The sequence below is a fragment of the Urocampus carinirostris genome, chromosome 20, assembly GCF_059441175.1.
Source record: "Urocampus carinirostris isolate Australia breed hairy pipefish chromosome 20, RoL_Ucar_1.0, whole genome shotgun sequence".
Lineage (NCBI taxonomy): Eukaryota > Metazoa > Chordata > Actinopteri > Syngnathiformes > Syngnathidae > Urocampus > Urocampus carinirostris.
In genome coordinates this window covers 8,506,248-8,534,180 of record NC_142368.1, presented here as the reverse complement: position 1 = coordinate 8,534,180, position 27,933 = coordinate 8,506,248, and the positions used below count along the sequence as shown (strand labels likewise).

Sequence of the window (27,933 nt, the reverse complement as noted above, 5' to 3'; positions counted from 1 at the left end):
TTGTTGTGTTTTGAAGATGTCACAAAATGATGCTTCTTTTATTTCAATATTTTTTCTTACAAAAATCACATTTTTGCCACTGCATTATAACCTCATCAATTTCCTCAAAAACGCACTAGGACTGCTTGTCAAAACGAGAATTTTGCTTGAAAAACACCTGCGACTTCATTCGGAAATATATCGCCTCCTTGTGGCAGGAATGTGTGCAAACCGACTACCCTAGCAACATTAGCGCTGGACTTTTAATACATACAAACTAAAAGATGTTGCTGAAGGGAGATCGGGAAGCAGAACATGAGCAGCGAAAAATCCAAGAGCCCCCCCGTTTCTTGTGGGGGGTTGTTGAGCTCAGGGGGAGAAAGGAAGGTTTGTGTGAACTGCAACGGACCCAGAAGTCTCTTCAATCTCCGGTTCTTCGGAGGGAGGGGGGGTGGCCTTCAGCCGCTCAACCCGGTTTTTATCCGCTTCCTGTCTAGCTTGGATGCGCAGGATGAGGTCAGTGATCTCCTGACGTTTGCTCTTCATCCTTTGCTGTGGGAACCACTCTGTGAGGTTGATAGGCGGCTGGAAGTTTGAGATAGGATTCTGCACAGGGTAAAAAAAAAATCTGAAATTCAGGGTTTGTACACCTTTTTCATGGCCAAATTCAGTTATTTTTCAAGGACTTTAAAAGCCAATTTTCCAATTATTGAAAGAACATATCCAGTGTGAAGGAAATATTTTGCAGATCCACAAATCTTCACATGTGGTCTTCAGGTCCATAAATATATCAGCTAATTACATAAGATATCTTTAATCTTGCATGTGAATTTATTAAGACATATGATTTTTAGATTGAGTAAATCACAAAAATATTTGTAAAGCTGAAGAATCTGTGTAAATATGTTTGAGACAAATCTCTCCCTATTTGGTTTTGGCTAAAAATGATGGTAGCCATTGTTTGTATAGACACTCCCCTACATACGAACGTTCGAGTTAGAAAAAGAGGTGAATACGAATATTTTTTTCGGGATGTTGAAAATAGCTGTTAGATTTTGTATTGTGTGCACCTTTTTCCGAGTACAGGGCAGTACTGCAGTGCTTCTTTCCGCCCTTATTGGCGTGTGGCCCTGTGAGAGGTCATTTAGCTTCAATTTTGAATCTTTTAAAATGTATTTTATGAAAGTCTGTTAATGAACAAAATGAAAATAAAATGTAAATTTCGAAGCCAGAATGGATATTTATTAAGAGATACATGTTGGGATAATTCAATGGGCCTATATTTGCATTTTGCCATATTGCCAAGGCATCAAATCAAAACTGTTTTGGCAGATACAAAAGCAAGTCAAGCAAAGACTTTTGTTCCTGGCCGGGCGCCTCTGTCCAAGTTTTTATCCAATGCAGCCCAAAATTCACCCATCCCTTGACTTGCAGGCCAAACAAACGTTCAGTGGCCAGCAATTTACTTGCCCTGACAAAAACACTTGAACTAAAACATCCGGCGCACACACACAAAAACAGCGAAATGTTCACCTCAAAAAAACTCTCGACGTACTGCAGGATGTAAACGCCACAGTCGCTGAAGTTGTCCTGCTGAGGCACACGAGGGCTGGAACCCTTCATGACCTCTTTTCCAAACGATCGCTGGGTGCCTTTGCGCACTTCCCACTCTACTTCCAGGTACCTAAAATAGGAACATGCTCAATTGGAGTTCCAAATATAGTGTACATTGTAGAGAAGATTGCAACCTTCGACAGTTCAACGTTTTTCCCTCTGGATTCCACACGACACGAAAATGACAGAAATCAAATAAAGGAATGTTTTAGGCCTGGTCTGTATCCGTCAAATTGATGAACGTTGTTAAAATATTTTCCTTCACAATTGTGATTGAATCAATCACAGGGTCAGTAGACCTCCTACAAGTTCAAGCACATTTTAGGACTTTCAAATCAATTTTTTTCAATTTCTCAGGACCATTCAAACAAGACTGGTGTGAATCATGTATTTTGAAAATCCACAAATGTATCTGCTATTTAAATATGCGAAGCTTGTGTTTGCATTTATAAAGACATGATTTTTAGATCTTGACTAAATCGCAGGTATATTTGTGGATCTGAACAATACGTGTGTATATATTTTTGAGACAACTCTCTCCCCAAATATAGGTGTTGGGTTGGAAAAGGACTGTACTATGTAGCTTACATTTTCTGGAAGTTCTTTCCATTACAATATACTACTGGGAAACGCTACCTTAATTTTTTTGCATGGCCATTGGGTAAATGTCCATAATTGATTAGTAATCTTTGCACTAATACGCATTTCATAGTGCCCTTTGCAGGTGCAGCATCCCATTTTTAGGGCAATGCCATACAAACTAATGCCAGCTTCACTTTTTATGCAGACTTGTTGAGAAACATGGGAACAATTTCCTTTCTGGATCCTGAATATAACTTATTTCAAACAATAAGCTAGTACAAATTATTTTGTCAATCAATTATTTATTAAACTCATTTATCGACCTCCTGAATACGCTACAACATCTTAGATTCATCTCTCATCTCATTAGCCGTACCGCTTATCCTCATTAGGGTCGCGGGGAACATCTTAGATTATTTCAACTTAAAATGTCTAAATGGCGTACTCACTCTCTCAAAGTTTTCACCACAGTAGACCTGGCAGGTCCACGCAAGGAATCCATGATGAGGATACAGGGCCTGCAAAAAACAAAGGTTTGCCTAATGCTCTATGCTGGACAATGAGAACCAATACATCCCAACCCCTCTTACTGTTTGCAGCGATTGGCTTTTGGAACGGAGTCAGAGGGCGGAGCCATGTCTGAGGCATCGCTAACAGAGGCGTCCTCCGCTGGTGCCCCGCCATCGTCGCTGCACTCATCCTGCATAATCGCAATGTTTTGGTGATCCAGTGACGCCCGGAAGGTCATTTGGAGCACAGAAGAGGTTGCCATACCTGACTTGAGCTCTGCTCATCAGATGTTAAAGATTCGTCATGTGAATAATGTTCTCGGATTTTCTGCAACTCGCCTACAACAAAACGGGGGTTAGTCGAAAATGTGACAGAGGCAAATTGTTAACATTAGGGAAATGAGAAGACTGATTGGACACAATCTATGACCCAAGGTCATTTTGTGACCGACGAACATTTTACAGCAGCATATACTTAGAATTAGGGCTAGGCAATCAAACTACCATAACATATCTAAAATACTCAGACGACGGCCATTTTTGCACTTCTAATAGTCAATTCATCTTGGACTATTATGACGCAAACATATCACAGAATCATGCACAGCCGCTCATCTCTGAATCGATGTCAGGAAAATAAAAGAACAACATTAGAAACACATAAACAGTTGAAACAATGGAAACCTTCAAATACTTGGGTGTAACACTAGAAGAGTCACCTTTGATCAATATACCACGGACTTTCAAGAAGAAAAAAAAAGACTGAACAAAGACTAAGTCAACAGTAAACGCAAAGCACTATATGTTGCTACTCCTGTTACTAAAGCATTGTTCAACCCGTCCTCCTATACTGCTACATGGTTTTTTTTTTACGATGCGCTCTTTCACAAACCGGACCAAACTCAAGACGTATCACTTACAGAGTAGCTAAAATCACTACCCTCACCTAGCCTCTTGGACTTAAATACAGGCCCATCATATGGCTGGCAAACAATAGTCTAGGATAGTGGCACGCGAGCGCACGGCAAAATAATAATGATGAGGGAATGAGTTGTCTGTCCCTGTGTGCCCTGCGATTGGCTGGCAACCAGTTCAGGGTGTCCCCTGCCCACTGCCCGGAGATGGCTGGGATGGGCTCCAGCCCCCCCGCGACCCTAATGAGGATAAGCGGTACGGCTGATGAGATGAGATGAGATGAATGGTCAGCATTTATATAGCACTTTTCAAGTCAATGAAACCTCCCAAAGCGCTTTACAATGAGCTTCACACTTACCCATTCACACACAAACTCACACACCAAAAGCGGCCATGCAAGGCACCGACCTACTTATTGGGGGCATTAGGGATTCAGTGTCTTGCCCGAGGACACTTCGGCATATAACACGGAGGAGCCGGGAATCAAACCTGCGATCTCTTGATCCCAAGACGAGCGCTCTACCTCCTGACCTAATGCCTCCCTAATGTGTCCTGCCCCAAACGGCTTTACTAATAGTGAGCCAAAAGCAGATAGGCACAGTGGCAAATAAAGCATTAGGGTTCTTAGAACTCTGTTGGACATCGTTAACACATAAAATGGTTCTCCTCAAGAGAATTTTGGTATAACTCTTGCTTGTAGTACAAGGGAAAATACAGTTCACAAGCAGTCACAGAGGCTACCACTAGAGACCGCTCACCGCTTTTGAAAGCTCACTGTCAGGATCGGCTCATCCAGTTTGCTCATGCAAACTACGACAGGGGAAAAATGTGCTGTACAGTTGTTGGTGTATACGTTCATTTAAAGTACAGTAACCGTGACTTTAAGTGTACTCTAAGTACATATGTATCAACAACAGTCTCTCGCTTTCATACCTGTAAACTTTTGCCAATTGATCGCAGTATGACTAATTGCAAATCCTCCTTATTACGCAATAATAAACCTGACAAACACAACATGGCAACTATTTACTCACATTAAGACAGACTATGTAGAATATCGCAACAAAATTATCAATCTACAATGACGTTGTCGCCTGCTACTAGTAACAGAGACTATTCAGATTACAGGCAAAATGGTCTTTTAAAAAATGTTCCTGGATAAAAATTGTTATACGGCATGCACAATGTGAAATTATCAAAAATGTATTAAAGACTGGGAAAGTTAATACATTGACAGTTTTGCAATCTTCATGACTCCTCCTTGAAACCGCCCGCCCACTCCTCCACAGCATTTGTTAGGGCGCTCATAAAAAACTTAATTCATTTCATTTATATCATCTTATTACTGTATTATTTTTTTACGTCTAATTACTCTTTTAATGTTTTTTAAGTAATCAGGAAGATGTGTTTGATAGCTGTTCACCTGGGTGCTCAACGTTAGCTCATTACACGAGCAATTCAAGGTACAAACACAATCCTGAAAAAAAATAGTCTTGTAAGAAGAGGGATGATTGTACTAAATAGAGAATATTTTTAACTCTTAACTTTCTTAGGGACAGCACAAACGATACACCCCACCTCTAATGTACAAGAAAAAGTTGAGCTACATCCATTCCATTGTTATAATTTTTGACATAGAGCACTGACTGGTGTGTTGCAGCTCAGCCTGCCCACTGCTGGCGGTGGAGTCATGTGATGGCAGCAGTCTCTCCGAAATGGTATCCTGGGGCAGATTGTCCCGAGATGGGCTACCCCCTGGTGAAGTAGGATCCCGTGGGGTACCGTTCGGAACGTCAGTGTCCGGGGAAAGTTCTTCTAAAACGGGGTTGAGCCCAGGGAAGCAGATGACCGCCAGGTACCAGTGAGCCCTGAGGGAGGCAAGAGGTGCTGTTAGAGCATCCGAGATGTCGCCCTTTGCTGGTGCTGAGGCAGGAACTCACGACTCATTAATGGGAACAAAGACGAAGTCCTTGGCAAACAGATCTACATGCCGCGTCCACGTCTTGACTCTGTTGTGCTTGCGCTTGTGGATCCTTTGAAAGAAAGCGACCAACAATTCAAGAAAATATTTTGCATTTTACTGGTAGATCTCTTAGATCAGGCATGTCAAACTCGGTTTGGCCCGGGGGTCGTATCCAGATTTTATGTTCTCAAGTGGGCCAGCTCAGTAAAAACATCTTGAAGTTTTTAAGTTGTATTCTTTATCATTTAGTCTACATTTGTAGCCTACCCTACAAGTTATAACCAAGAAATATATGGTATCATTTTAAGCACTACACATTTCTACACAATGGTAAAAATTATTTTCATGTTTGCCATTTAATATGATAACAATTGGTTCATTTAAATATTTGAGTAAATGCAGCTTTACAGCTGAATTAACTCATCACAAAACAACAAACTCAGGAGCAAGCTACGAACAAAAATATGCTTGTCTCCGTTTTCATGTTACTTTAAAATGGTTAAAAAAAGGAAATACAAAATAAGTTTAGGCAGCGAACGTGCAATAACACCAGATCAAACTAATAATAAAGCTGAGAAAATACCGCACAATATTTGTTAAAGGCGTTCTGTCAAATACACAACCACCCAAGTATCAGTACACTGGTTAGAGCTAGGCCGCCATGCAAGTTGTTAAAACATGAATAACAATCAATGATACACATGGTTTTGTCTCCTACAATATCGTCTTGAACATGAAACCTGACTGGACATCAGCTCTTTTGCAACTTTACTGCAATTTAGCGGTGGGAAGGAGCGTTTGGTTTTTATTTATCTGAAAAAAATCCCAAGTATTGATAGAAATGGGCTAGAGACTTGCTTTTTTTTGGTGGCCCAGATTAAATTATCCAATGAGCCGGTTCCCATCCGAGGCCCATGTTTAACATGCCTGTCTTAGATGCTCATACTGACGGAAGGTTGTTGCTCTTATCAGGAAGGCTCCCCTTCTCCCTTTGGGTCAGACGCTTGTAGAAGAAGGAACTGAACACATGGATTCTTTGGGCGTCTTTTTTCTTCAGTTTCTCCAAAACTAAATAACTAGCCAAAAACACAGCATGAAATAACAAGGGAATGCAATCTGTACGAAGTGTGTCAAGCAGCACTGCTTACTTTAAATAGAAATCTATGATAACATCGTTAAGGAACTCTCCTTCGTTAAGGCAGTGGAGGTCCTCATTCGTGACCAAGATGCCCCCTTTGGCCGGCGGAGGAGGGTACACCATCAACCTGGAAGACAGGCGTGCATCAGCAACAAGCAGAGTTTGTGCACCCTTTTCATGCCCAAATCAAGCACTTTTTAAGAACATTCAAAGCCAATTTTCCAATTTCTCTAGTACCATTAAAAGAAGAAATCCGGTGTGAATCATGTATTTTGCAGCGCCAATCATATATTTGCGAATTAACTTTGCAATTTTTAATCTTGCATGTGCATTTATTAAGACATATGATCTTTAGATCTGAAGTAAATCTTAAATATATTTGTGCCTCTGAACAATAGGTGTTTAAATATCTTTATGACAAATCTCTCCCTATTTAATGTTTTGGCTCAAAATGACATTAAGATATTTTCACTTGCAATTACAATTTACCACTGGCAAAGGCTAGCTTGATTCTTTGCATGGCCCATAATAAATGTATATAATTAATGCGTAATCCTTGCACTTATACACATTTCATAGTGTCCGTTTGAGTGTAGCATGCACCTGTACTTTTGGGCGCGACTTATAGGGGAAGATGACGCTTTATAGGATAATGCCATACAAACTAATGCCAGAGGCTGTAATCTCGAGGGAAGAAGAAATGTAATGGCAAATCAAAGCCACCAGATAGCATTGACTGCCATCATTTTTAAGCAGACTAGTTAACAAACCTGACAGCGATTTCAAGCATTTACACGCACTTACCCAAAATTCAAGCACTTTGCAATCCGTGAATACACAACACTAAAAATCAATCATTCAAAGATTTCAAGCACCTGTATGAACCCTAAGCAAGAGCAATCACTTGGCAGAGCGAGTCTGTTCAGTCAGAGCACTCACTTGACAACTGGCCCGGAGAAGGTAGAGAGCAAGTCAGCCAAGTCCGGGTTGTCGTGGTCGAAGGCCGAAGCGGTCAAGGTCCTCGTTATTGGAGAACGCCGAGTGGCGGCAGAAATGCCCTTCAGCTGCAAACAGAACAGACAACTTGAAATTTGAATGGAAATCCACTTGACCACTACTCATTTTGAAAGATTTTCCAAAAGGGGACCATTTGTGACCACTATATATTTTCAAGCAGACTGCTAGATACGCTAAAAATGACGTAACTTTGTATATAGTGTAACTTATGTCTAGAGATGCAAACTAACCATTAACAGTAATCCCTTGCTTGTATTCCCGTATACTTAATGCGGTTTAGTTACTTAGCAGATTGTCATCATGCATTGTGTTCTGCATTCTGATTGGATAAACAGTTGGCCTGCCTATTTACTGCCTGTCTGACTGCACAACAATTACGTTACGGTCTGAGTAGTCCATAAACAGCTCGACAAACCACATTATGGATGTGCAAATATTTTTGATCTCTAAAAGCCATCATGTCAACAAAATGCGCTGGACACACAAAAGCAGCAAAAGGCAAAGGAATATGCTTTTTATCGCAAACTAAGGTAAGACTTCTCGACTCGCCTAACTTTGGAGGCACATGCGGGTCTTTGGCTACTTGGCACATTTTCAAAAGTGTTTGATAATGGAAAAATATATGGTTTCAGTAGGACAGGAGACATTTTTAACATTTTTCAATGAGTAAGGATAGATGTATGGAGTGTTCGTTATCATTCTCACTCCCAGTCTTACATTGCCTCGAGTGCCTAACTCTATCCATCCATCCATCATCTACACCGCTTATCGTCAGTAGGGTTGCGGGGGTGCTTAACTCCATTGAAGCAAATCAAATTTGAAACAACACACATTAAATATGTTTGAGTGAACTTTAATATGATAAGAGCCATGTATGGCCCCGCAACTATATGCACTGATGAAAAGAGCCATGTATGGCTCCGCGAGCCATATCCCAGGGATGTGATTTGACCAAAGTGAAATTATCTGAAAATTAGGCGGGGGTCTGGGGGCCGCGGGCACCCAGCTAGGTCCAGGGCAGTGCCCTGGTGGAGGGACAAGTGGGGCGAAGCCCCCCGGAGCTCATGGGTTTTACGTTTTTTTAAGTACTTTCAATGCACTCAGATGACAAAGAAATAGACAAAACAACAGCATCAATTTTCAATGTATTTTGAACTATCCCATATAAAATTACAGTTTAAGTCAACTCAAAATCAGTCACATTAAAAAACATTGGACTGCCTTTGCTTTTAAAAACTATCACTGAGAATATCATCATATCTAACTCATGTGATTACTAAGTTAACACATAAATCATGTTGAAGAGTTCAAATTTCATGAAGAAATAATTGTATCATGACCAAATGAAAAGTAACTCATATTAGAACATACCACAAATGTCTTTGTTATAGCAGAAGATGTTATCTATAAATGAAAGTACAATAAGTATAGGCCCTACAGTAAAGTGTTGGTGTAATGTACACATGAAAATCTATTATTGTAATTGTTAAATATTTATGGCCATTTTTATTACGTTATAATATTTTCGAAAAAAAGGGGAAAACTGTCAAATAAATTTGAAAAGTTTACCACCTACCTCAAAATTCACGACTCTATCAGCAACTGGTACAGGTTTTTGGGGTGGATCACGTCTCTCTATTACCGCTTCCGTTTGTGGTGTCAATAAGGGATGGAGGCCTTAAAGTTTTGGAGTTTTCGTTTGGGCACCGAAACTACCAGCGATGGAATAAATTGTTGTTCTTGACTGGAGTTCTTTCACGTGTTTTTTGCTCTTTGCATGACTTTCAAGAGCTTTGAAACCTCTCCCACCATAGACAATGGTATCATGGCACCAAATGCAAAACGCTTTCCCGGCACGATCGATCTTCCGAATAAAGTCACTGAACAAATTCGTCACAGTCTTCTTTCCAACATTTGTAGATAATTCCTTCTCCAACCAGTCCGATCGAAACTTGTTTTTTACGATCTTATCAATTTCTTTACCTCGCGGAGCATTTTTGCGTTCGATCTCGGACATCTTTCTTTAAACACTCGGCAAAAACGTGTGAGAAATGAACAATGGCATACTCCTACGCCTTTATAACAAGCGCGTTTATTGGTCAACACGGAGACTTCAACCAATCGCAAGTACGTTTCATTTCAGTTACGGAAACACTAAAATGGAATGCTGTAGGGACGAAATCGGTTTTTTTACCAATTAAAAAATCGGAAATCTTAAAATTTTATTTTTGAAGATAAAAAAAGCGGAATTCCGCGAATTAGCGGAAAAATCACATCCCTGATATCCACTCATGAAAAGAGCCATGTATGCCTGCCCTTTTGGTGCTTTTGTCGGTCCGGAGCATTTTGTTGACCTGATGGATTTGAGAAAACCTTAATTGAAAAAGATTTGCCCATATGTAATGTAGGTTCATCGAGATGTTTTACACTGCAACGTTATTGAATCACAGGCAGAACTGTATAGCCAATCAGAATGCCGAACACGATGAACAAAAAAAATCCGCAAAGTAGCGTAACCGCATTAGAGCAAGGGATTAATGTAATGTACATCTGTTCATTTGACCTTTACTCTATTCATAGGAGATACCTTATCTTGCTTCTGCTTCGTGGCCTTGTTGAAGTTTACCAGACGCATGTTGGCCTCATCAAAGGACAATTTGGCAGGAAAGTTGCTAATGTTGTTGTTCTGCCCAATCTCGCTCAAAATGTCCTCCAGGATTGATTGCTCCTTCAGATCCAGGCCATCCATGAAGATGAGGACAATGTACTTCTCGTCCAACTCTGAGTGGATGACAAACAACTTTGTTGATTGCCCACGTCGAAACAGGCATGATTTAAGAAAACCTGGACACAGAACCCTGAGGAACCTACGTTGTCCCGCACAGTCGTACCACTGTCCACCTTCCTCTTGCGTCATGTTAAGCTGAGTACGCAGACGGACGCATTCGTCTGGCGTGGTCTGGAAAAACAAGACGGGCAGCTTGCGGACGCTACACCACTCGCAGCTGATGAGGTCTGACGCTGAAAGGGTCACGTTCTCCACAGTGTTTTGTTCGGCCCCTGGCACAGCACACAAATACAGATCGAACACCTTTTGCATGGCCAAATCAAGCATATGTCAAGGGGTTTCAAAGCCATTTTTCCTATTTCTCCAGTAGCATTAACACCGATTTAGTCTCTTTAAAAGGCAGTGTCAGGAGAGATAAAAATGAAAGAGGAAGCGTACCTTCAGTTTCAAGCTTGATGTGATGCACGGAAAACTGCAAAAGAGAAGAGATGATGAAAGCACCTACGATAGAAAGATTATACCACTACGAATAAAACAAACGATTAAAAAAAAAACTCACAACAACAGGCTTGGTCACCATTCTGCGCAGTGTTCCGACACGAATGCTCCGACATTGCAGGATGATGCTGCTGCACCGAGCCGGACTCACTTTGGGACGTTTACTTCTTGGAGAACTCGGCTGCTTTCCAAACTAAAGCCCAAAAATAAAAAAAGTTGACTCACTTGTCACATTTTTTGAAACAAGAAATGGTAAGTATGGATAATTGTGTAGTTTTTTTTCTAATCAAACATGGCGTCCCCAAAAATTTACACACTTTGACATTAAATACCCAATGCAGTAATCCAGGTTAGTACACCTTTTTTATGGCCAAAATCAAGCACTTTGGACCCTTTCAAGGCCAATTTTTCGAATTTTCCAGTTCCATTGGAGGAAATAAGAGTTTTTTAAGTTGAGTTTGACGATTAAAATTAAGGTGTTAACTTGATGGTAGGACATACTTTTGGCTATTTTTATCTACGATCTTTTTGTGTCAAAGAGCTGCTATGAACTGACCTGAATTCTGCCATTCTGCTTCGATACTGCAAGTGCAACTTGGCTATGTCACACTTGTTTACAAACACAGAAAGGGCTTTATAGGTGTTTGATAATCATTGAGTTCAATACGCAGGACGAAAAGAAAGTACTGTATGTATAAAAAGCAGAAAAGGGAACCAAATTTGGACTAATTTTAATGTTATTGATTCCTTCGAAGCAGAGTGCATTTAATCGATTGCTGATCTTCTGCTGTTATTTTAATGTGTTTGTCAAAATTGGTTAAAATAAAATGTTAAATGATTTATTTTTTTGCATTTCATCATTTATCTGTAGCACAAAATAGTTAATATTTTTATTGTATTGTTTTGTATTTTAAGGGATTTTGTGTTAGTTCGACTTTAAATCTATTCAGTGTGTAAAAAGCTCAAATCGTTTTGTATTTACATTTTTTTTTGTAGATCTGTAAATATTTTAGTTTATATTATATGTGCTTTTCAGGGATCCCCTGCAAAACATATTAAATTACTCATTACTAAATAATTTGGTGCATAAAGTTTTATTATTATTGATCATATATAATTAAAAAAATGTCTGAGAAGCCGTTTGGAAGCCGAAAGCCAATTTTCAATATAGAGCTGTCCTTTTAGGGGAGGCCAGAAGGGGTTAGTAATGCTTCACAAGACAACGCCATAATGACAAGCCTACAGAGCAGACCTGTCAGCATCGTTTTCACTCACTTTTTTTCCCAGTTTTCTTAATTTATTGCCAGGTCTATAGAGTCAGACTGTCAAGAAACATGGCAATGGCAACAATTTCAAGCATTTTCAAGCACTTCACCCAAAATTCAAGCATTTTCCTGACTTTGAAAATACAACCATAAAATTCAAGCATTTTCAAGGATTTCAGCACCTGTACAAACGCTGAGTAATCCCTTGCTGTATCGCAGTTTACTGATCAATCTGCTAGATCGCCGACACAAATGAGTGCGGTGACAATGCAAAAAGTGGAATAATTTCTCTCATTCAGTATTCATGGTAGAAAGATTGAACTCATGCAGGATAAGTTATGGACCTCGTTTTTATTTACCCATTGAAACATTTGATTATTATCGCGACAGGCCTAATTATGACTGATTTAAAGTGGCAATGCAGTAAGCAGACAACTTTGCATGTGACAAGACTTTGTAATGAGAATTAAATAAACCAACCTGGTCCTTCATTCTATTTCTGCGTGGTATGACAATCTTCATATTGACATCCTCAAAGAAGTCAATGCTTGGGTCATCGAGCTCACTGCTGCTTTTCACAGCAGCCTCCACTCTTCCGCCGCAAGGAGCAGGCGATGAATGTGCTGAGTCGGCAGGCTGCGGTGAGACGCTGTCCGGTCGGCTTGCGCTTCCCGTGCTACCATCGTTGGCCTCATCATCACTGGACAAGACAACTGTGGAAACCAATGCAGTCCCTTGATTACAAATTTGCTTTAGTGGGTATAAAAGGGAATTATCTAGGTTCACATATTGTGGCAAACCAAACTATGATTAGCACAGAGGCTGGAAACTCAAAATGTTGAAAGAACCATATAGTACAAAAAATGTCTGGAGCTGCTAAAAACTATACCTTCTATAATCCATCAATGAATGAAACACATGCTGTAGTATCAATTTTAGCCTTCTATCAAAATGAACAAGTTGGATGCAGCGCATCCTGTGGAGAATAATGCACCATACCACCTCAAGTAAAACTTCAATCACTCATTATTAACAATAATAATGAATTACAGTATGTTGGATTACTAAATTGATTTAATCAAAGTAATTCAATATAGAAATCCAATTTTTGGTGTCCATTCGAAAAAAACAACAACAAAATGGAACGTGAATAGCGTGCCCCTTAGTTGGGCAACAAATAGAGTGCGATAAAACGCGGCATGCATTCATAAAAAAAATAAAACAGAAGCCTTTTGAAAAGGTTAGGTAAAAGTAAAATCGAGGAATACAGTTTCAGTTTGATGTCTGTGCGAATGTCAAACAAGGGTAAGCAGCATCCTCTTCCTTTCGCTCTCTTTTGATACAAAAACAACGCACCCATCATTGGGCCTGAGCAACAAAACACAATACTATCCCTAAGTGTCATTCCAAATATATACTGACAAAAATCTTTTATTTAAAATTAAGTCATTTAACAGCTTCTTTGTTACTAAAAATTGTCTACTACAGGATTGGCTTCTTGCCCGTTTAATGTGACTTCTGTATTGAAATTAAGAGTGTAGCAAGAGTTACATTGTGACGCTGCTCCTTTAAAAAAGGCAGCGCCTGGCCCCCACACAAGCGACACAGAGGAGAGATAAATGGTGCGATAGATCCGCTGAAGTAGTTGAAATTAGATATCTTTATTTTTACAGCAGTGGAAAATGTAAGCAGTGTTTGTGTCATGTTGTTCATAATACAGAAACCATATTAAAAGAATATCAATTTGTAAACATTTTTGGAAAAGCGCCATGGAACCACTCCGCAGCACTGAAGTGCCGCATGCAGCTACTGAGCCGTGGGTTGCCGACCTCCAGTTCAGCATTAATTAAAACTAAAAAAAAATGTCGGATGAATAAATCCATGCATAATGGGATTTTCAGTCGGCCGTAAGCCTAAATTCAGCCCATATTTTTTGCAGACGCAGCCCTAAGTTTACAAGTAGCTTCAACGTGTCTGCATGTTGCTAATGCTAGCATTGACCAAACAGCAGCTAGCAAATATTACGAAACATGGACACTGTGTATTTTATCGTTGCAGCTATGACAGCTAAGGTTAGCGTCACAAAACACAGCCGCTAGAATCGTTCAGTTTAAGTTTGATGGTCGTACAAACCAGTCTTATTTTATTGTTTTGATTTGTCAGCAAAATTATCTTTAATTTCATCAGAATAGCAAAATGTTGGAAAGCTACAGCCCGGATCAACAAGAATAAACACAGGAGAGTTTTAGAAATCTCAGTGTGACAAAGTGGCTCTCCCGTAGGTGGTTTCCCTTTTGCACTTCAGAGCTAGATTGTATTGTGCGCACCGGGTTATAGGGCGCACCCCCAAAAAATAGTTTTTGGTCCTATATCTTCCATACATAAGGCGCACCGGATTATAAGGCTCTACAATGGGAACGTGGACAAAACAGTCAGATAGTTCAGTCAAACTGATTACCCCCTTAACATTCCGAAAGCTTGCAAAGAAGCAAATACGTGTCGTAGACACGCGCGGATGCGGTGTCCGTACGATGTCACTCAAATGCATCGTTCCAAATATCATTCGGAAGGTTAAAGTCTTGGGATTCAAGAAATGCCAACCATTCCTTAGTTTCTATTTTCTTTTTCGCTCGCAACTTTACTGTGCATATGACAATAAACACTTGGAATTGAGTTTAATTTAAAAAAAGACCCATCACAGAAACATCAATATCACTCTGAAACAAGATACTGGGAAAATATATAGCCGGAGTAGCTCACCGAAGTCATTGCGTTCAATAATAATGTGCAACCATGGTCCTCTTAAATCCGTGAGTGTAGTAAATCCAGGAGGGTAAAATATTTACAAATACAGAATGGTAAAACATGTTTCCTCTATGCCGTAGTTCTACCCAACAAGCTATTCACATTCATCTTTTTCGGCCAATTGCAGGCTTTGTTTTGTCCCTTTAGCCTATGCAAGCCTGTAAATGATAAAAAGGATCCGCCCCCTTTACCTCCGAATAACTTTAGCCAATAGTGATCGATTCAACTGATGATTGACACATCTTTTTCGGCCAACTGCAGGCTTTGTTTTGCCCCTTTAGCCTATAGGAAACTGTAAATGATAAAAAGGATCCGCCCCCTTTACCTCCGAATAACTTTAGCCAATAGTGATCGATTCAAATGATGATTGACACATTGGTTAGGAAATGAAACGCCGGTATATAAATCCCAGCATACACCGCGGACGACTTCGCCTTCGGGGGAAAATCTAGTCGGCGGCTGCTTGCCTTAGTTGCAAGACTTTGCGACTTAATATTGATCCATATATAAGGCGCACTGTATTATAAGGCGCATGGTCAGCTTTTGAAAAAAATTAAGACTTTTGGGTGCGCCTTATAGTGCGGAAAATACGGTATTTATTTATTTTGGATACACCAATTTTATGATCAGCATTCTTTGAAACAGTTTTTTAGGAGAAAGTGTGATTTTCAGTTTATGCTGCGGTCTGCTAAAAATGGTTGATGGACCGCGAATGGTCCCAAAGCCATAGTTACTATCCAGTATCCAATTTAGGGGTGAGCAATATTTCGAAAATATATCACATTTTCCCAATCATAAAAACATAATCTTTGTAACAGCTGGCCCATTTGGAAACATCCTTCCATAATCAAACTAAAAGGAAAAAAAACGGTTTCAATTGAAATCGAAACGTGAATCCTTTTCATCATGTGCAATGGCAAACATAAGGTACAAGATGAGGCATACATTTTGTGGAATGAAACGCCACACAAAATTGGAGCTACTACAAAATGACAATTTTTTTGGAAATGAAAAGGGCAAATGTTCTCTTTTTAACATTTAATTTGTACTAACCCCAGAAACCTATTTTGATTTCTGTTTAAAAACAAAACAAATAAACAAAAAACTTTTGATATGCTTTTAAACTAATGTCCTTTGTACTGAGTAAAACATCCCGAAACATCTGGCCAAGAGAAAGACTTACTGGGATGATTGATTTTGTTCTGTTGGGCGACCGCCTTCCGTCTCCCTCTGGGTGACTTGCGAGTACCGGAGCAGTAGGAAGCGCTTGCCAATGGAGGGGATCGCCCATTGGCGCCTGTGAGTCCAGCAGGCAAAGCTTCAATGCGGGGGGACCTGCCCCTGCCACCGGCAGATGCCTTAAAGAAGCCCTGCACGCTGCAAGGCTGAAAACGGAGGGGAGCTCTAGGCGACGGTGGTAGAAGACCTTGCTCCTGCTGTAGTCGCAGACAAGCTGGACTGTTCCCACAGTGACCACACTCGTTGCTGTTCTCGCTCGGTTTGCTGCACTTGCCACACACCGTCTGGTAGATGGGTGCAGACTGAGGGTATAAAAAAAGATTTTGTCTCTTGAATTAAAATACATAACCACCTTGAACGGTGGTGTTTAATCAGTGATGAGTCATTGTATTGTTCAAATATAGTCCGGATATAGTCCTTATAAAATGTATTCTTGGTTTTTACAACTTTTCATGGCAAAATTCATGCAATTTTTAAAGACTATCAAAGCCAATATTCTAATTTCACCGTTAAAAGAAATCTGGGGTGAATCGTGTATCTTGCAGAACCACAACTACATCTGCGATTGACATATGCGTTTTTTATCATGCGTGTGAATTTATCAAGACATGTAATTTCTAAATTTGGAGTGAATCACTAATATATGTTTTTAAGACAAATATCTCCCCATATAGGTGTTGGGTAAAAATAACAGTAATATGTAGCTTACATTTTCAGTTGCAGGAAGTTCTTCCCATTACATTTACTACATTATTTTTTTGCATGGCCAATAATAAAATGTGCATAATTGATACATAATCTTTGCAATAAAAAACATTTCATAGTTCCCCGTTTAGGTGTAGCATGCACCTCTCTTCTTGGGGACGACCCGTAGGGGGCAATGACGCTTCATAAGAGAATGCCGTACAAACTAATGCAGGCTGCAGTCAATCATGAGAAAGAAGAAATGCAAAGGAAAAGCGAAACCACCAGAGAAAGGTATTCGTGTTATCTTAAGTAGACTTGTTGAGAAAATGACAAAAATTCCACGAGCACCGTACCCAAAATTCAAGCACTTTTTAGCCTTTGAAAACAAAACATCAAAATTCAAGCATTTTTAAGGATCTCAAGGACCAATACAAACTCTGTATCCATAAAACCACATTTTTATTTTTACTAATTTTATTATTGGGCTAGAAAAGGTCATACATTAAACCGATCCATGGTACTAAAAACATTGCCGACCACTGCCTTAGGAGACAGGCAGATAAAATGGGAATCAGGCCCTGCATCGTGTGAACATAGCATAAGTGGCACTTACCCCAGGCGCTTTGCTCTTCTGCTGGTCACGACTGTTGGCATTCGAATTCTCCTCATCTGAAAGCATGCAGACAAACATTTGAACGGTTTCTTCCAGACATGGGACCAAGTCACACATGTGCAAGTCTCAAGTAAGTCTCAAGTCTTCACCTTCAAGTCCCAAGTAAGTCCCAAGTATTTTTTTCTTGGGCAAGTCAAGTCACAAGTCAAGTCCCGAGTCTTAGATTGCCAAGTCCAAGTCAAGTCACAAGTCATAAAAACAGCGACTCGAGTCGACTCGAGTCCAAGTCACTAAGTCTCAAGTCCCCATGTCTGGTTTCTTCCCCAGGGCCATTACAACCCTAAACAAGTGCACAGGACTGTGAAAAATATAGAATCTTGCCTACGTTAAGAAAAGTTTTGTTGCCGCGAAATGTTATTGCACTCGTTTTCATTGCAATTTTGTAAAAATGCACTTACAACTAGTCTCCATGCGCTACCATGTAAATATTTTGCCTATTTATTCTGACACTCTTCATCTTATTTTCCTTTTATACGTTCATCCTGGAATGCCATGTCTAATCTTGTTTTAAACTTAAACCTCTACTCTATAGCATATGAATGACCTCATTGTTCTCGATTGTTCTCAGCTCAGGGATGCTGCTGGAAATGTGAATTTCCCTTCGGGGATGAACAAAGTATCTATCTATCTATCTATCTATACTTTATGTTGATAATATGTATGTTGATAGTCTGTAAAAATAGTTTGCAATAGTCCTTGTTCTGTGCAGCCCTTTGAGACTCTTTGTGATTAAGGGTGTCACAAATAAATATGACTTGACAATGTTCACTACGATGTTATCGAACACAAATAAAAGACTAATCTAATTCTAAAATGAAACCAAGAAAATACATTCACTCATTCACTTGAAAATGTAAGAAAAAGAAAAATCCTTTAATTATAAAAAAATAATATTCTTATAGGAACTAGAGATGTCATGAAATCCAAAAGTCACAACAAAATATTACGGAAAAAATTCACGATGCAATAATTATCATGTGTAAGAAGTCGAAGTTTTAACAAAAATAACAGAAGAATGATGTTGTGGTTCGGCACACAAAAAATGTAATGCAACATAATTGTACACTCCTGACTTTAACAAAGTAACAACTATAGATCTACAAATAATAACTCAATTTAGCCGTTGTTTGCACTTTGTTTTCCAGCCATTGTTAAATAAAACGTCAGCCTCCCTGTTTCATGCAACTCTTGGGCATGACCCGAAGGGGTCAATGATGCTCCACGTGACAATGCCATACAAACCAATGCGGACTGCTGTTAATAGCGAAGAAAGAAGAAATGCAATGGCAAAGTAAAACCACCAGAGCCGGCGTGTCAGGGACATTTTTAAGCAGACTCGTTTTAGTTTAATGTGTGGTCAGACTGTCGGGAAACATGGCAACATTTAAGGATTTACAAGCACTCCAACCAGATTTCAATCACTTTTCGAACCTTGACAAAAACAACATCAAAATTCAAACATTTTCAAGGATTACAAGCACCCGTACAAACGGTCATAAATATTTTTCTACACTTAATTAAAAAAATATTTCAAATGGAAAACAAACATCTTAAAAATAATAAAAAATGGTTTGTTCGTTCTAGGATATTTATGATCTCACAAGAAATACCTTTTAAGATAGATAGATAGATAGATACTTTTAAATGTTTATTGGCAATAAATATGTCTTTATTTAAAAAAAAAAGGTTGAACACAAATTGACAAAACATTACCAATTAACATTGCTTTCTTACCAAATGTGCCATTTTTAATATTGTGAAGTTAGAAAATATTTTGTAATAGTATGGTGACAATAGAGTCGATTCAACCCCCCAAATGTAATAAATTCCGGATTTATTACAAATGAACTGAAATATTACAAGCATTTTTTTGTTTTAAAATTGCTGATTATGGCCAAAACTCAAATATCCCATCTCAAAATATTGGAATATTGTCAAATCTATCCTAGTAGGCTGTTAGCCATAATCAGCAATACGAACATAACAAAAGGCTTGCAATATTTGATTTGATTGGTAATGGATCCAGAAAGTATGACGTGATTTGGTTTTTTGAAGTGCATTACAGACAATGAATAATTTTTGGAGAAAGCCCTGAGCGTTAGCTTATTCTACAAAGCATTTTTGGGCCACACACCCTTCCTTTTGCCCATACAAGAGGGAATACATGATTGAAAAATAAGGGAGGTACTATATACGTTCCTTTCTTCCTCACAACTTCAATCTGATTGAGGACTAGGTACAAATAATGATTCCCGATAAAATTGCTGACTCAAGGCTCAAGAATCCTGATGCGGACATCCCCAACAAAAACTGCACAGTAACATCAATTTCGAATTGAAAAAAAAAGTGTTAAGATAGATCCAAATTGCAAGCAAGATGCAAACAATGAATGGAAAAGGCATGTGATGCAAACAAACCTGACTCGTCGACACAAGTGAGCACAATTTTGTCCAATTCTGCAATCTGCTCCATGCCAGCACTTGACTCGGTCCTGTGTACGAAGCAAGGGACATCATAATCATCTTCACCTTGGTACAATATAAACATTTGAGCACAAACTAGGAAAGCTAGCGAATAAAATAGACCACAAAAATAACAGGACAAGCTGGCGGTCACCTATGGCTAGGCTTCCTTAGCGAAGGAGTCAGCTGTGCGTGCTGGAAACGTCGCCCCTGCAGGACTACTACTTGTGAAGGCTGTGGGGTTATGATGAAGCTGTTGCTTGCAGTAATTGAAGATGGTGCTAAGCTGCAAGGACACAAAGACGGCTTGTCACCAAACCTTTTTTCAAATACAGAGATCCCTCGGTTTTTACGGTTAATGAGGACCAGAACCACCCAGGAAAAGTGAAACTCAGCAAAGTAGCGTTGCACCTTCATAAAAGCCCCCAAAGTGTTAAACTTACCTCTAGACGACGTCATTACCGACAGAGTATACAACTTTACGCAATAACAACTATAGATCTACAAATAGCAACACACAACACATACTTTTAGTTGAATGGATAGTTTTAATGTCATTACACAAAAGTAAAAATAAAGTTGGAGGTTCTTCTCCTTTTTGAGTAAGAAAGCAATTTAGAGAACTTCTGGCTAGCTGCACGCTAGCATCCGGTGTCTTCAATTTGAGCCAAAAATTAAGGAGTCCAAAATGTAGCGGTTTTCCACTAGTTGTAGTCCAGGTCATTTATTTCATGGTAAATGGATCTGCCGTTGCGAAAATACAGGCTCCACAGGAGTAGCTTGTGAGGGTTGTTAGCTTAGCCGTAGCAGTAGTTCGGACCTTCAGCCTCACAATTGCTTCGTCTCCCGACGCCATCTCAGCGGATTCCCGGAGATAATCTATCGAGCATACGGTGGTGATTACCCTTACTTTCCTTTCCACTGACTTTCCTCATATACTCAATCAATTGATGATTTTTTTTCTACGTAACTAGCCGCTAAAAGCTAGCAACCTCTGACCTACCTAGTTTGTTTTGAATCGGAGACATGGACTGTGCATTGTGTGACTGACAATTCACACCAGCCTATCACAGTCACACCCACCCAATACTGGCAAAGACAATCTATCCTGTGCAGCACTTGCTGTGAGCTCTCTCTGACCACAATGAACTATTACAATAATATCAATGACAATAAAGACAATTCAATTCAAAATCCGCAAAGGAGTGAACCAGCAATAAATGAAGTGCGAAGTAGCGAAGGGTCTCTGTACGACTTTTTGGCTGGTGTTTTTTAACCAGAGTGCCGGGAGTCCTTGCCTAATGTGTCGCAGGTAATTTCCAAATTTTATATTTGCAAAAAAAGCATTCCATCGTTCAGTACCTTTCCTTTCTTTCAGTGTTCAGGTGAGTAACAGTAACTTTCATCCCCAGCAGTTTGTAGCACCAGATTATTTTTTTTAAATGGTAAATGGTCTGCATTTATATAGCGCTTTTCAAGTCAATGAAGACCTCCCAAAGCGTTTTACAATGTACAATGTGTGGAAAAATTTTCACAAACTTGTTTCATTTTATGAAGCTTTTTAAAGAGACAATGTGTATTATTTAGTGCCTTGTTATAATGAAATCATCACTTAAAAAGACAAAAACAAAACTGATTTAGACTATAAGCAAAATTACATACACTACCAAATAAACGTGAATTTTTCAAAACTAGTAAGGCAATAAATTTGCATTTACTTTTCATAACATGAGGCTCATCTAGAGCGGACTGACATATTTGTACGCCATTTTGCTGCTACCCAAAACAATTAAAAAGTTTGTATTCTTTTGTGTGCTTTGTGGCAATCGTACACATCTTCCTTATAAAATTGCACAGAAAAAAAATCAAAGTAAAAATCTTGATTTTCCTGCTTTTAAATTAATTATTTCTTATTCAATCTACCCAAAAAGTTAAAAAAAACACATCTGGATTTTAAATCAAGTCAGGAGATATTATTTTTTTTGCCACAAAATAATCCATCCATACATTAGCTGCACCGCTTATCATCCCAGCTATCTTCAGGCAGTGGGCAGGGGACACCCTGAAATGGTTGCCAGTCAGTCGCAGGGCACACAGAGACAGACAACTCACTCGCTCATTCGCACCTAGGAACAATTTGAACCTGCCAATTAACCTAAAATGCATGTTTTTGGGAATGAGGGAGTGCCCGGAAGAAACCCACGCAAGTGCGGGGAGAACATGCAAACTCCACACAGGAAGGTTCGATCTCATGACCTCCGAACTGTGACGCACACACGCTAACCACTGCGCCGCCGTGCTGCCACACAAAATAAGCCAACATTTTAAAAATGTCCATAGAGTATGTTAGGGCAGTACCTGAGCTCTTTGTGCCTTTCGACATTGCTTGAGCGCTTTTCATATGTCTTGATGGGGTCGGCGGAGGTAAAGTGCTTCAAGGAGGGAGCCTGCGTGCACACAAAAGCAGTTAGAGGAAGTGGCATAAATTAAACTGAGGTAAGAGTGACCACATCTGAACTAAGAGGACAATCTAGACAAGAGTTAATGGCATGACAGTGTTTCCGATGCTATTGACAGTCCCTGGCGGAATCTCAGAAACTTGTGTTGTTAAAAAAGATCATATTTTTAAATATATATAAAAGTGAAGTTAATCAAAATAACCAAGCTATCTCATAAAAGATTGCAAACACTCGATGGCACCCTCTCTGTCCTCTCACTCGCTTTTGGTTAATATATCTGGTTTCTTAATTGCTTGCTTTCATCTCTGCTGCTGCGCTAAATCGTTCGCTGAGTAGAGGGGGAGAAGCAACGGCACAGCACAAGTGATCTCCAAACAAAAACGAAATTAAAAAATGATTCATTATATTAATTGTTCCAAAGCAGAGTGCATTATCTATCACTGATAGAAGAACCTGAATCAATTCCTTAAAGGTTAGGCTCTTGGTGTTTCTAAATGCCAATCTTCAGGAGAGAGTCGAGACTAATGATATTTTTGTTTTTGTATTTTTATAATGTTTTTAAAAGTGGTGTTTTTTCAGCCTACACCGGTTAAGCTTTGAATTGTAAATAGTAAAGTAAATTCATTTAATGGTTTTTCATAAGTCTGAATAGTTAATATACATATATACATTTTTTTTTGTATAGTTTGTTTTTCTGGAATTCTGTGTTGCTTGACTTTAAAGTTGCTTAGAATAAAAAGAAGTTCTATGTTTAAAATAGTTAAAAGTTCACTGATTGTCCTTGATGTAACGAGGCCATTTTTTTGCGAACATTTAAAAAATTTGATGACAGCCAGGGGATGTAATTGTTGAGTTACGCCAGCTTTATAGTTTTAAGGGAAACTTGTTTTAGACTAATCGTGATGTTTCTCTGATGAGAATATTTTGAAGTCATATCTTGAATCCCAAGAGTTGAAGCTTTTCAATGATACGTGACATGACAAATTTCAGTGGCTGGTGACAATGTGCAGACACCTTTTTCTTTATCAAAAGTCCGGCAGCCAGCCATCACTAATAAGTTGCGCGTTACAATACCATACCTGTCAACTTATGTTTTCCCCATATTTTATACGTTTTTGGATCATTAACTCGTGTACGCCGTATAACAATTCTCAAGCCTGTCTTGCTGTGAGAAAATAGGACACTAGATTTTTTGCATTCAACTCCTGTCTTGTTTACCATGCTATGTGGGTGTGACTTGTTTGCTGCTGTGTCAATGCCTTTCAAAATAAGTGTATTTTACCATTCAATACTTTAGAAGGGCACACATTTATCATAAATCTAGCTTCTTGATTTTGCTCTAAAAATGCACCGGATAGATGACTTTGAATTAAAAATGTAAAACTTTTCTTCCTGGATCCCTTTAGACCCAGGGTCGGGAACATACGGCTCATGAACCATTTATAGCCCGTTTCATGAGTACATATGGCTCAGAGATAAAAATAGAACTTGCGCAAACATTTATATAATGTTACATGCTGAGCCGATTGTCGCATGTGCGAAGCCGAAACAATACAGACTGCTCAGAGGGTTCTATATCTATAGGACACAATTTTAACTGCAGTTTACAGTCAAAGAGTTTTACCCACAGACCACGTTTTGGCTGTAGATGGCTAAAAAATCCTTTATGTGGAAGTTCATTAAACAATACATGTTTATCGTTAAAACCCTTTATGATAAAAAGCCACAGAACAAATTTTAAACACCCAAAAGCTCTAGCAAAGCACCAAGAGCCATTTGGGTGAGTGGTATATACACAGGGCACCACACTAATCCTCCTCGCCCAGCGCCATCTGCACTGCAAATAAATACGTTGGTATCCTCATTTGCAGTATTTAGTGACATATTTAAAAAATAACTTTGCTTGCACCTTTTTTTGAAACCATTGTTAAGGACAAAAATGAAAAAAATGACCCTCAACACTTTTAAGTAACTCCAGGAGGGATGATTGTCTGTCATTGTTAATATTTTATCATTATTTTATCAAACATAAGACAGTGAGATAAAATGTGCCAAAGAATTAGCTTTAATCTGTAAAAAATAGATTGTGTGGCTCTCTCTCCCATAAAAAAAAATATGTTTATTTATATTATGGATCCTTGGGTCAAAAAAGGTTCCTGACCCCCGCTTTACTCTCACAAAATGATATGGGGAACATTGGCAGTTCTTTACAGCTTGCCACTCCTTGCACATTTGCTCTCTGCACTATTGTACTTACAGCGTTATTGTTACAGTGTTAATGTTACTGTTTACCTGACTTGTTAACCTGAATGCCCATTTTGCACTTCTGGTTAGCTACTCCTCTTGCACTATCGGCACTATGGTAAAATACTATACGTAGCCATAATACAATACTTTTACTTATATCTGTACATTCAAGGAACTGTGCGGGTCAGATGTATCGACATTTCGTTCTGTATACACGTGTACTAGAATGACAATAAAGTAGATCTGAATCTGAATCTGAATTGATACTGTATGTTAATCGTTACGCTTCACCAATGTTTACCTCATTTGCTACAGAGGACATGGATGCCTCTGTGTGAGTCTCCTGCGTGGTCATCACGCCAGAACTGAAGATGCAAGCCAGCCGTAGGTTAACCTTCCAAATGGTAACAAGTTCTGGGAAAGGTATTCTTACTAGTGCTTGTCCTCATCTTCTCGGCTAACTTGAGTCAGGAAACCCCATTTGTGCTTGTAACCACCATCTGGACGATCCTCTGATCTTTCGAGAGCTTTATGTTCAAAAAAAGGAAGACAAGCGTAACAATAATAACTACCAAAGTACGAAAAGCTAGTGGTTCAGAGTTTATTTGGAAACCCGAAACCTGCTCTTAATCAAGCTAGTACAACATTGAAAAAGCATTGTGCCAAAAAGGAAATTCTTCATGGGATAATTTCGACCAAGGGTCTCAAACATGGTGCCAGCATGCACCAGGGTGCCCCCTAAGAACAGCTGAGGTGCTCGCAGACCTGTTCTGAGAGTAGCTTACTAGTGCTGGGACCTTGTGAATTTCAAGTAAAATTTCAAGTTTTTTGTGGTTGACCGAGTCTAGTCAATCCTACTTCCAATGATTCACCTGGTAAAAACCTAGTAACAACATCGTAATAACATAAGTTGTCCTTTTAGAAAAACATAACAAACTGGGTGCCCTTTGCTCCAATTAGTAACAAAAAGTAGCTCTCTGCTTGAAAAAGGTTGAGACCCCCGATTTAGGTTATGACCGAAAAATGACCATTATTTTTATTTATTTGAAAAATTGTATACTAAGTAGGCAGCACGGCGGCGCAGTGGTTAGCGCTTGTGCGGCACAGTTCATGTCATGGGAACCTCCTGCGTGGGTTCAAATCCAGCTCCAGACTTCCTGTGCGAAGTTTGTATGTTCTCCCCGTGCTTGCGTGGGTTTCCTCCGGTTTCCTCCCACATTCCAAAAACATGCGTTTCAGGTGAATTGGCCGGTCCGAATTGTCCCTAGGTGTGAATGAGTGAGCGAGTTGTCTGTCCCCGTGTGCCCTGCGATTGGATGGCAACCAGTTCAGGGTGTCCCCTGCCCACTGCCAGGAGATGGCCGGGATAGGCTCCAGCCCCCCGCGACCCTAATGATGATAAGCGGTACGGCTAATGAGATGAGATGAGATGTATACTAAGTGTATTTTCGACAACAAGAGGTTTTAATCATTTATGAACGTTTAGTGATGTAATATTTCTCTCCTGATAATGAATATCATGTTCTATACCACAGGTGTCAAACAGGCGGCCCGCGGGCCAGATCAGATCCGCTAAGGAATTGAATCTGGCCCGCGAGACAACACTCAGAGAAGCGCAAGAAAAAAAAAAGCTGCAGGTTGAAATATGTCAACTTGATGTTGCCAAAGCCAGGTGCCTCTCACAAAGACATTGTACTTGTCTCATCTCATTAGCTGCACCGCTTATCCTCAGTAAGGTCGCGGGGGTGCTGGAGCCCATCCCAGCAATCATCGGGCAGTGGGCAGGGGACACCCTGAACTGGTTGCCAGCCAATCGCAGGGCACACAGGGACAGACAACTCGCTCGCTAATTCACACTAGGGACAACACCTGAAATGCATGTCTTTGGAATGTGGGAGGAAACCAGAGTGCCCGGAGGAAACCCACGCAAGCACGGGGAGAACATACAAACTCCACACAGTAAGTCCGGTAGTATTTATTTATATTTCTCCTTCTCTCTCTCTCTCTACTACTCCTTTTCTCCCACTCTGTATCTGTCTATTTCACTCTCTGAGTCTCTCTTTTTCTCTTCCCATGTTGCTCTTTGTCTCTTTCTCTCTCTGTGTCTTTTAACCTCTTTTGCTCCAACTTCCTTTTCTCTTCATACCCTTTGCACTTTCTTTTCTCTCCTGTCTTTCTATTTCTCTTTGGATTTCTTTCTTCCTCCTCCTTTCTTTTCCCCCTTTCTCATGACTTTTTATCTCTTGTTTCTCACGCTCTCTCCCTCTCTCTCCTTCTTTCTTTGTCCCGCCCTCTCTCCTTTTCCCTCCCTCTTTCTTTTATTTATTTTTCTTTCTCTTTAATCTACTAGTCCGGCCCCCGACAGAATGTTTAATCTATCGTGTGGCCCCCGAGTTAAAATGAGTTTGACACCCCTGTTCTATACAAATATACACTACATACACACCATGTGTGTAATATGTGTGACAAGGGGAAAATTGACTAGTATTTTGTTGTACACTAAAAATAGATCCTATTGGACACTTTATAATGAATATTAGTAGAATCAGGTCGGAAAGTGTGCTGATTAGTTTCTTGTGATTGCAACGAGGCTTTACAATGTAAAATATTTTCAGAAGACGACCAAATGAAGGCCTCCCCATGTCCACTCTCCAGTTACCTAGCTACCTTACACTTGCAGCTAGTTTACATTGCTTACTTGTGTACACTGAACAGAACCAGAACCGAATCATATTCCGTGCCCGACTCCCCAGCCCGAAGACGCCGATAAGCCTTGGTGAGCTTTTAATGTTTACACTTTGTAGATAAGCAGTGCTAGCATTGGCCATTTAGCCGCTACTGCTATTTTGTTGGGATTGGCGAGGTGACACCGGCACGCGAAATAAGTGTTGCCCAGCGAGAAAACAGCAACCGAGTCCGGCCTACTATGAGCTTACCTTGGAAGAATTGGCCTGCGTTGTGGGCCATGTTTAATCCACGTTTTACTTGCTCATTTCTTGGTTTGTGTTAGCCTTTTTTTCCCCTCTTCGGGGCTCAAGCTAAGGATGCCCTGAGCAAGTTAGCGGTACAAATTCGTTCACCGCCGGAACACAA

The 27,933-nt window shown here is 39.8% G+C and overlaps 1 protein-coding gene across 1 annotated transcript; it reads right to left on the bottom strand.

Moving 5' to 3' along the window:
- Window positions 1–19: 19 nt before the first annotated feature.
- On the bottom strand, window positions 20–27,933 carry senp6a (SUMO specific peptidase 6a). Its single transcript, XM_088325262.1, has 23 exons — window positions 27,777–27,933; window positions 25,274–25,367; window positions 25,142–25,205; window positions 22,493–22,581; window positions 20,289–20,420; window positions 20,090–20,163; window positions 17,613–17,668; window positions 16,257–16,614; window positions 12,749–12,981; window positions 11,065–11,196; window positions 10,944–10,977; window positions 10,589–10,777; window positions 10,305–10,498; window positions 7,640–7,764; window positions 6,711–6,827; window positions 6,513–6,638; window positions 5,540–5,632; window positions 5,247–5,467; window positions 2,950–3,023; window positions 2,766–2,875; window positions 2,625–2,693; window positions 1,513–1,663; window positions 20–585 (listed from the first exon to the last, which is right to left on the bottom strand). Exons 1-23 carry the CDS (start codon window positions 27,805–27,807, stop codon window positions 349–351), a joined length of 3,003 nt encoding a protein of 1,000 aa, XP_088181388.1. The 5' UTR covers window positions 27,808–27,933; the 3' UTR covers window positions 20–348.

What these genes read in the sequence shown, in the direction of transcription:
- senp6a (XM_088325262.1), bottom strand. Translation starts at nt 27,807, where the DNA reads ATGGCCCACAACGCAGGCCAATTCTTCCAAG. An exon ending in GAAGATGAGGACAAGCACTA is followed by an intron (nt 25,206 to 25,273) that starts GTAAGAATACCT and finishes TTGCATCTTCAG; the next exon opens with TTCTGGCGTGATGACCACGC. An exon ending in GGCTGAGCTGCAACACACCA is followed by an intron (nt 3,024 to 5,246) that starts GTCAGTGCTCTA and finishes GTTTTGTTGTAG; the next exon opens with GCGAGTTGCAGAAAATCCGA.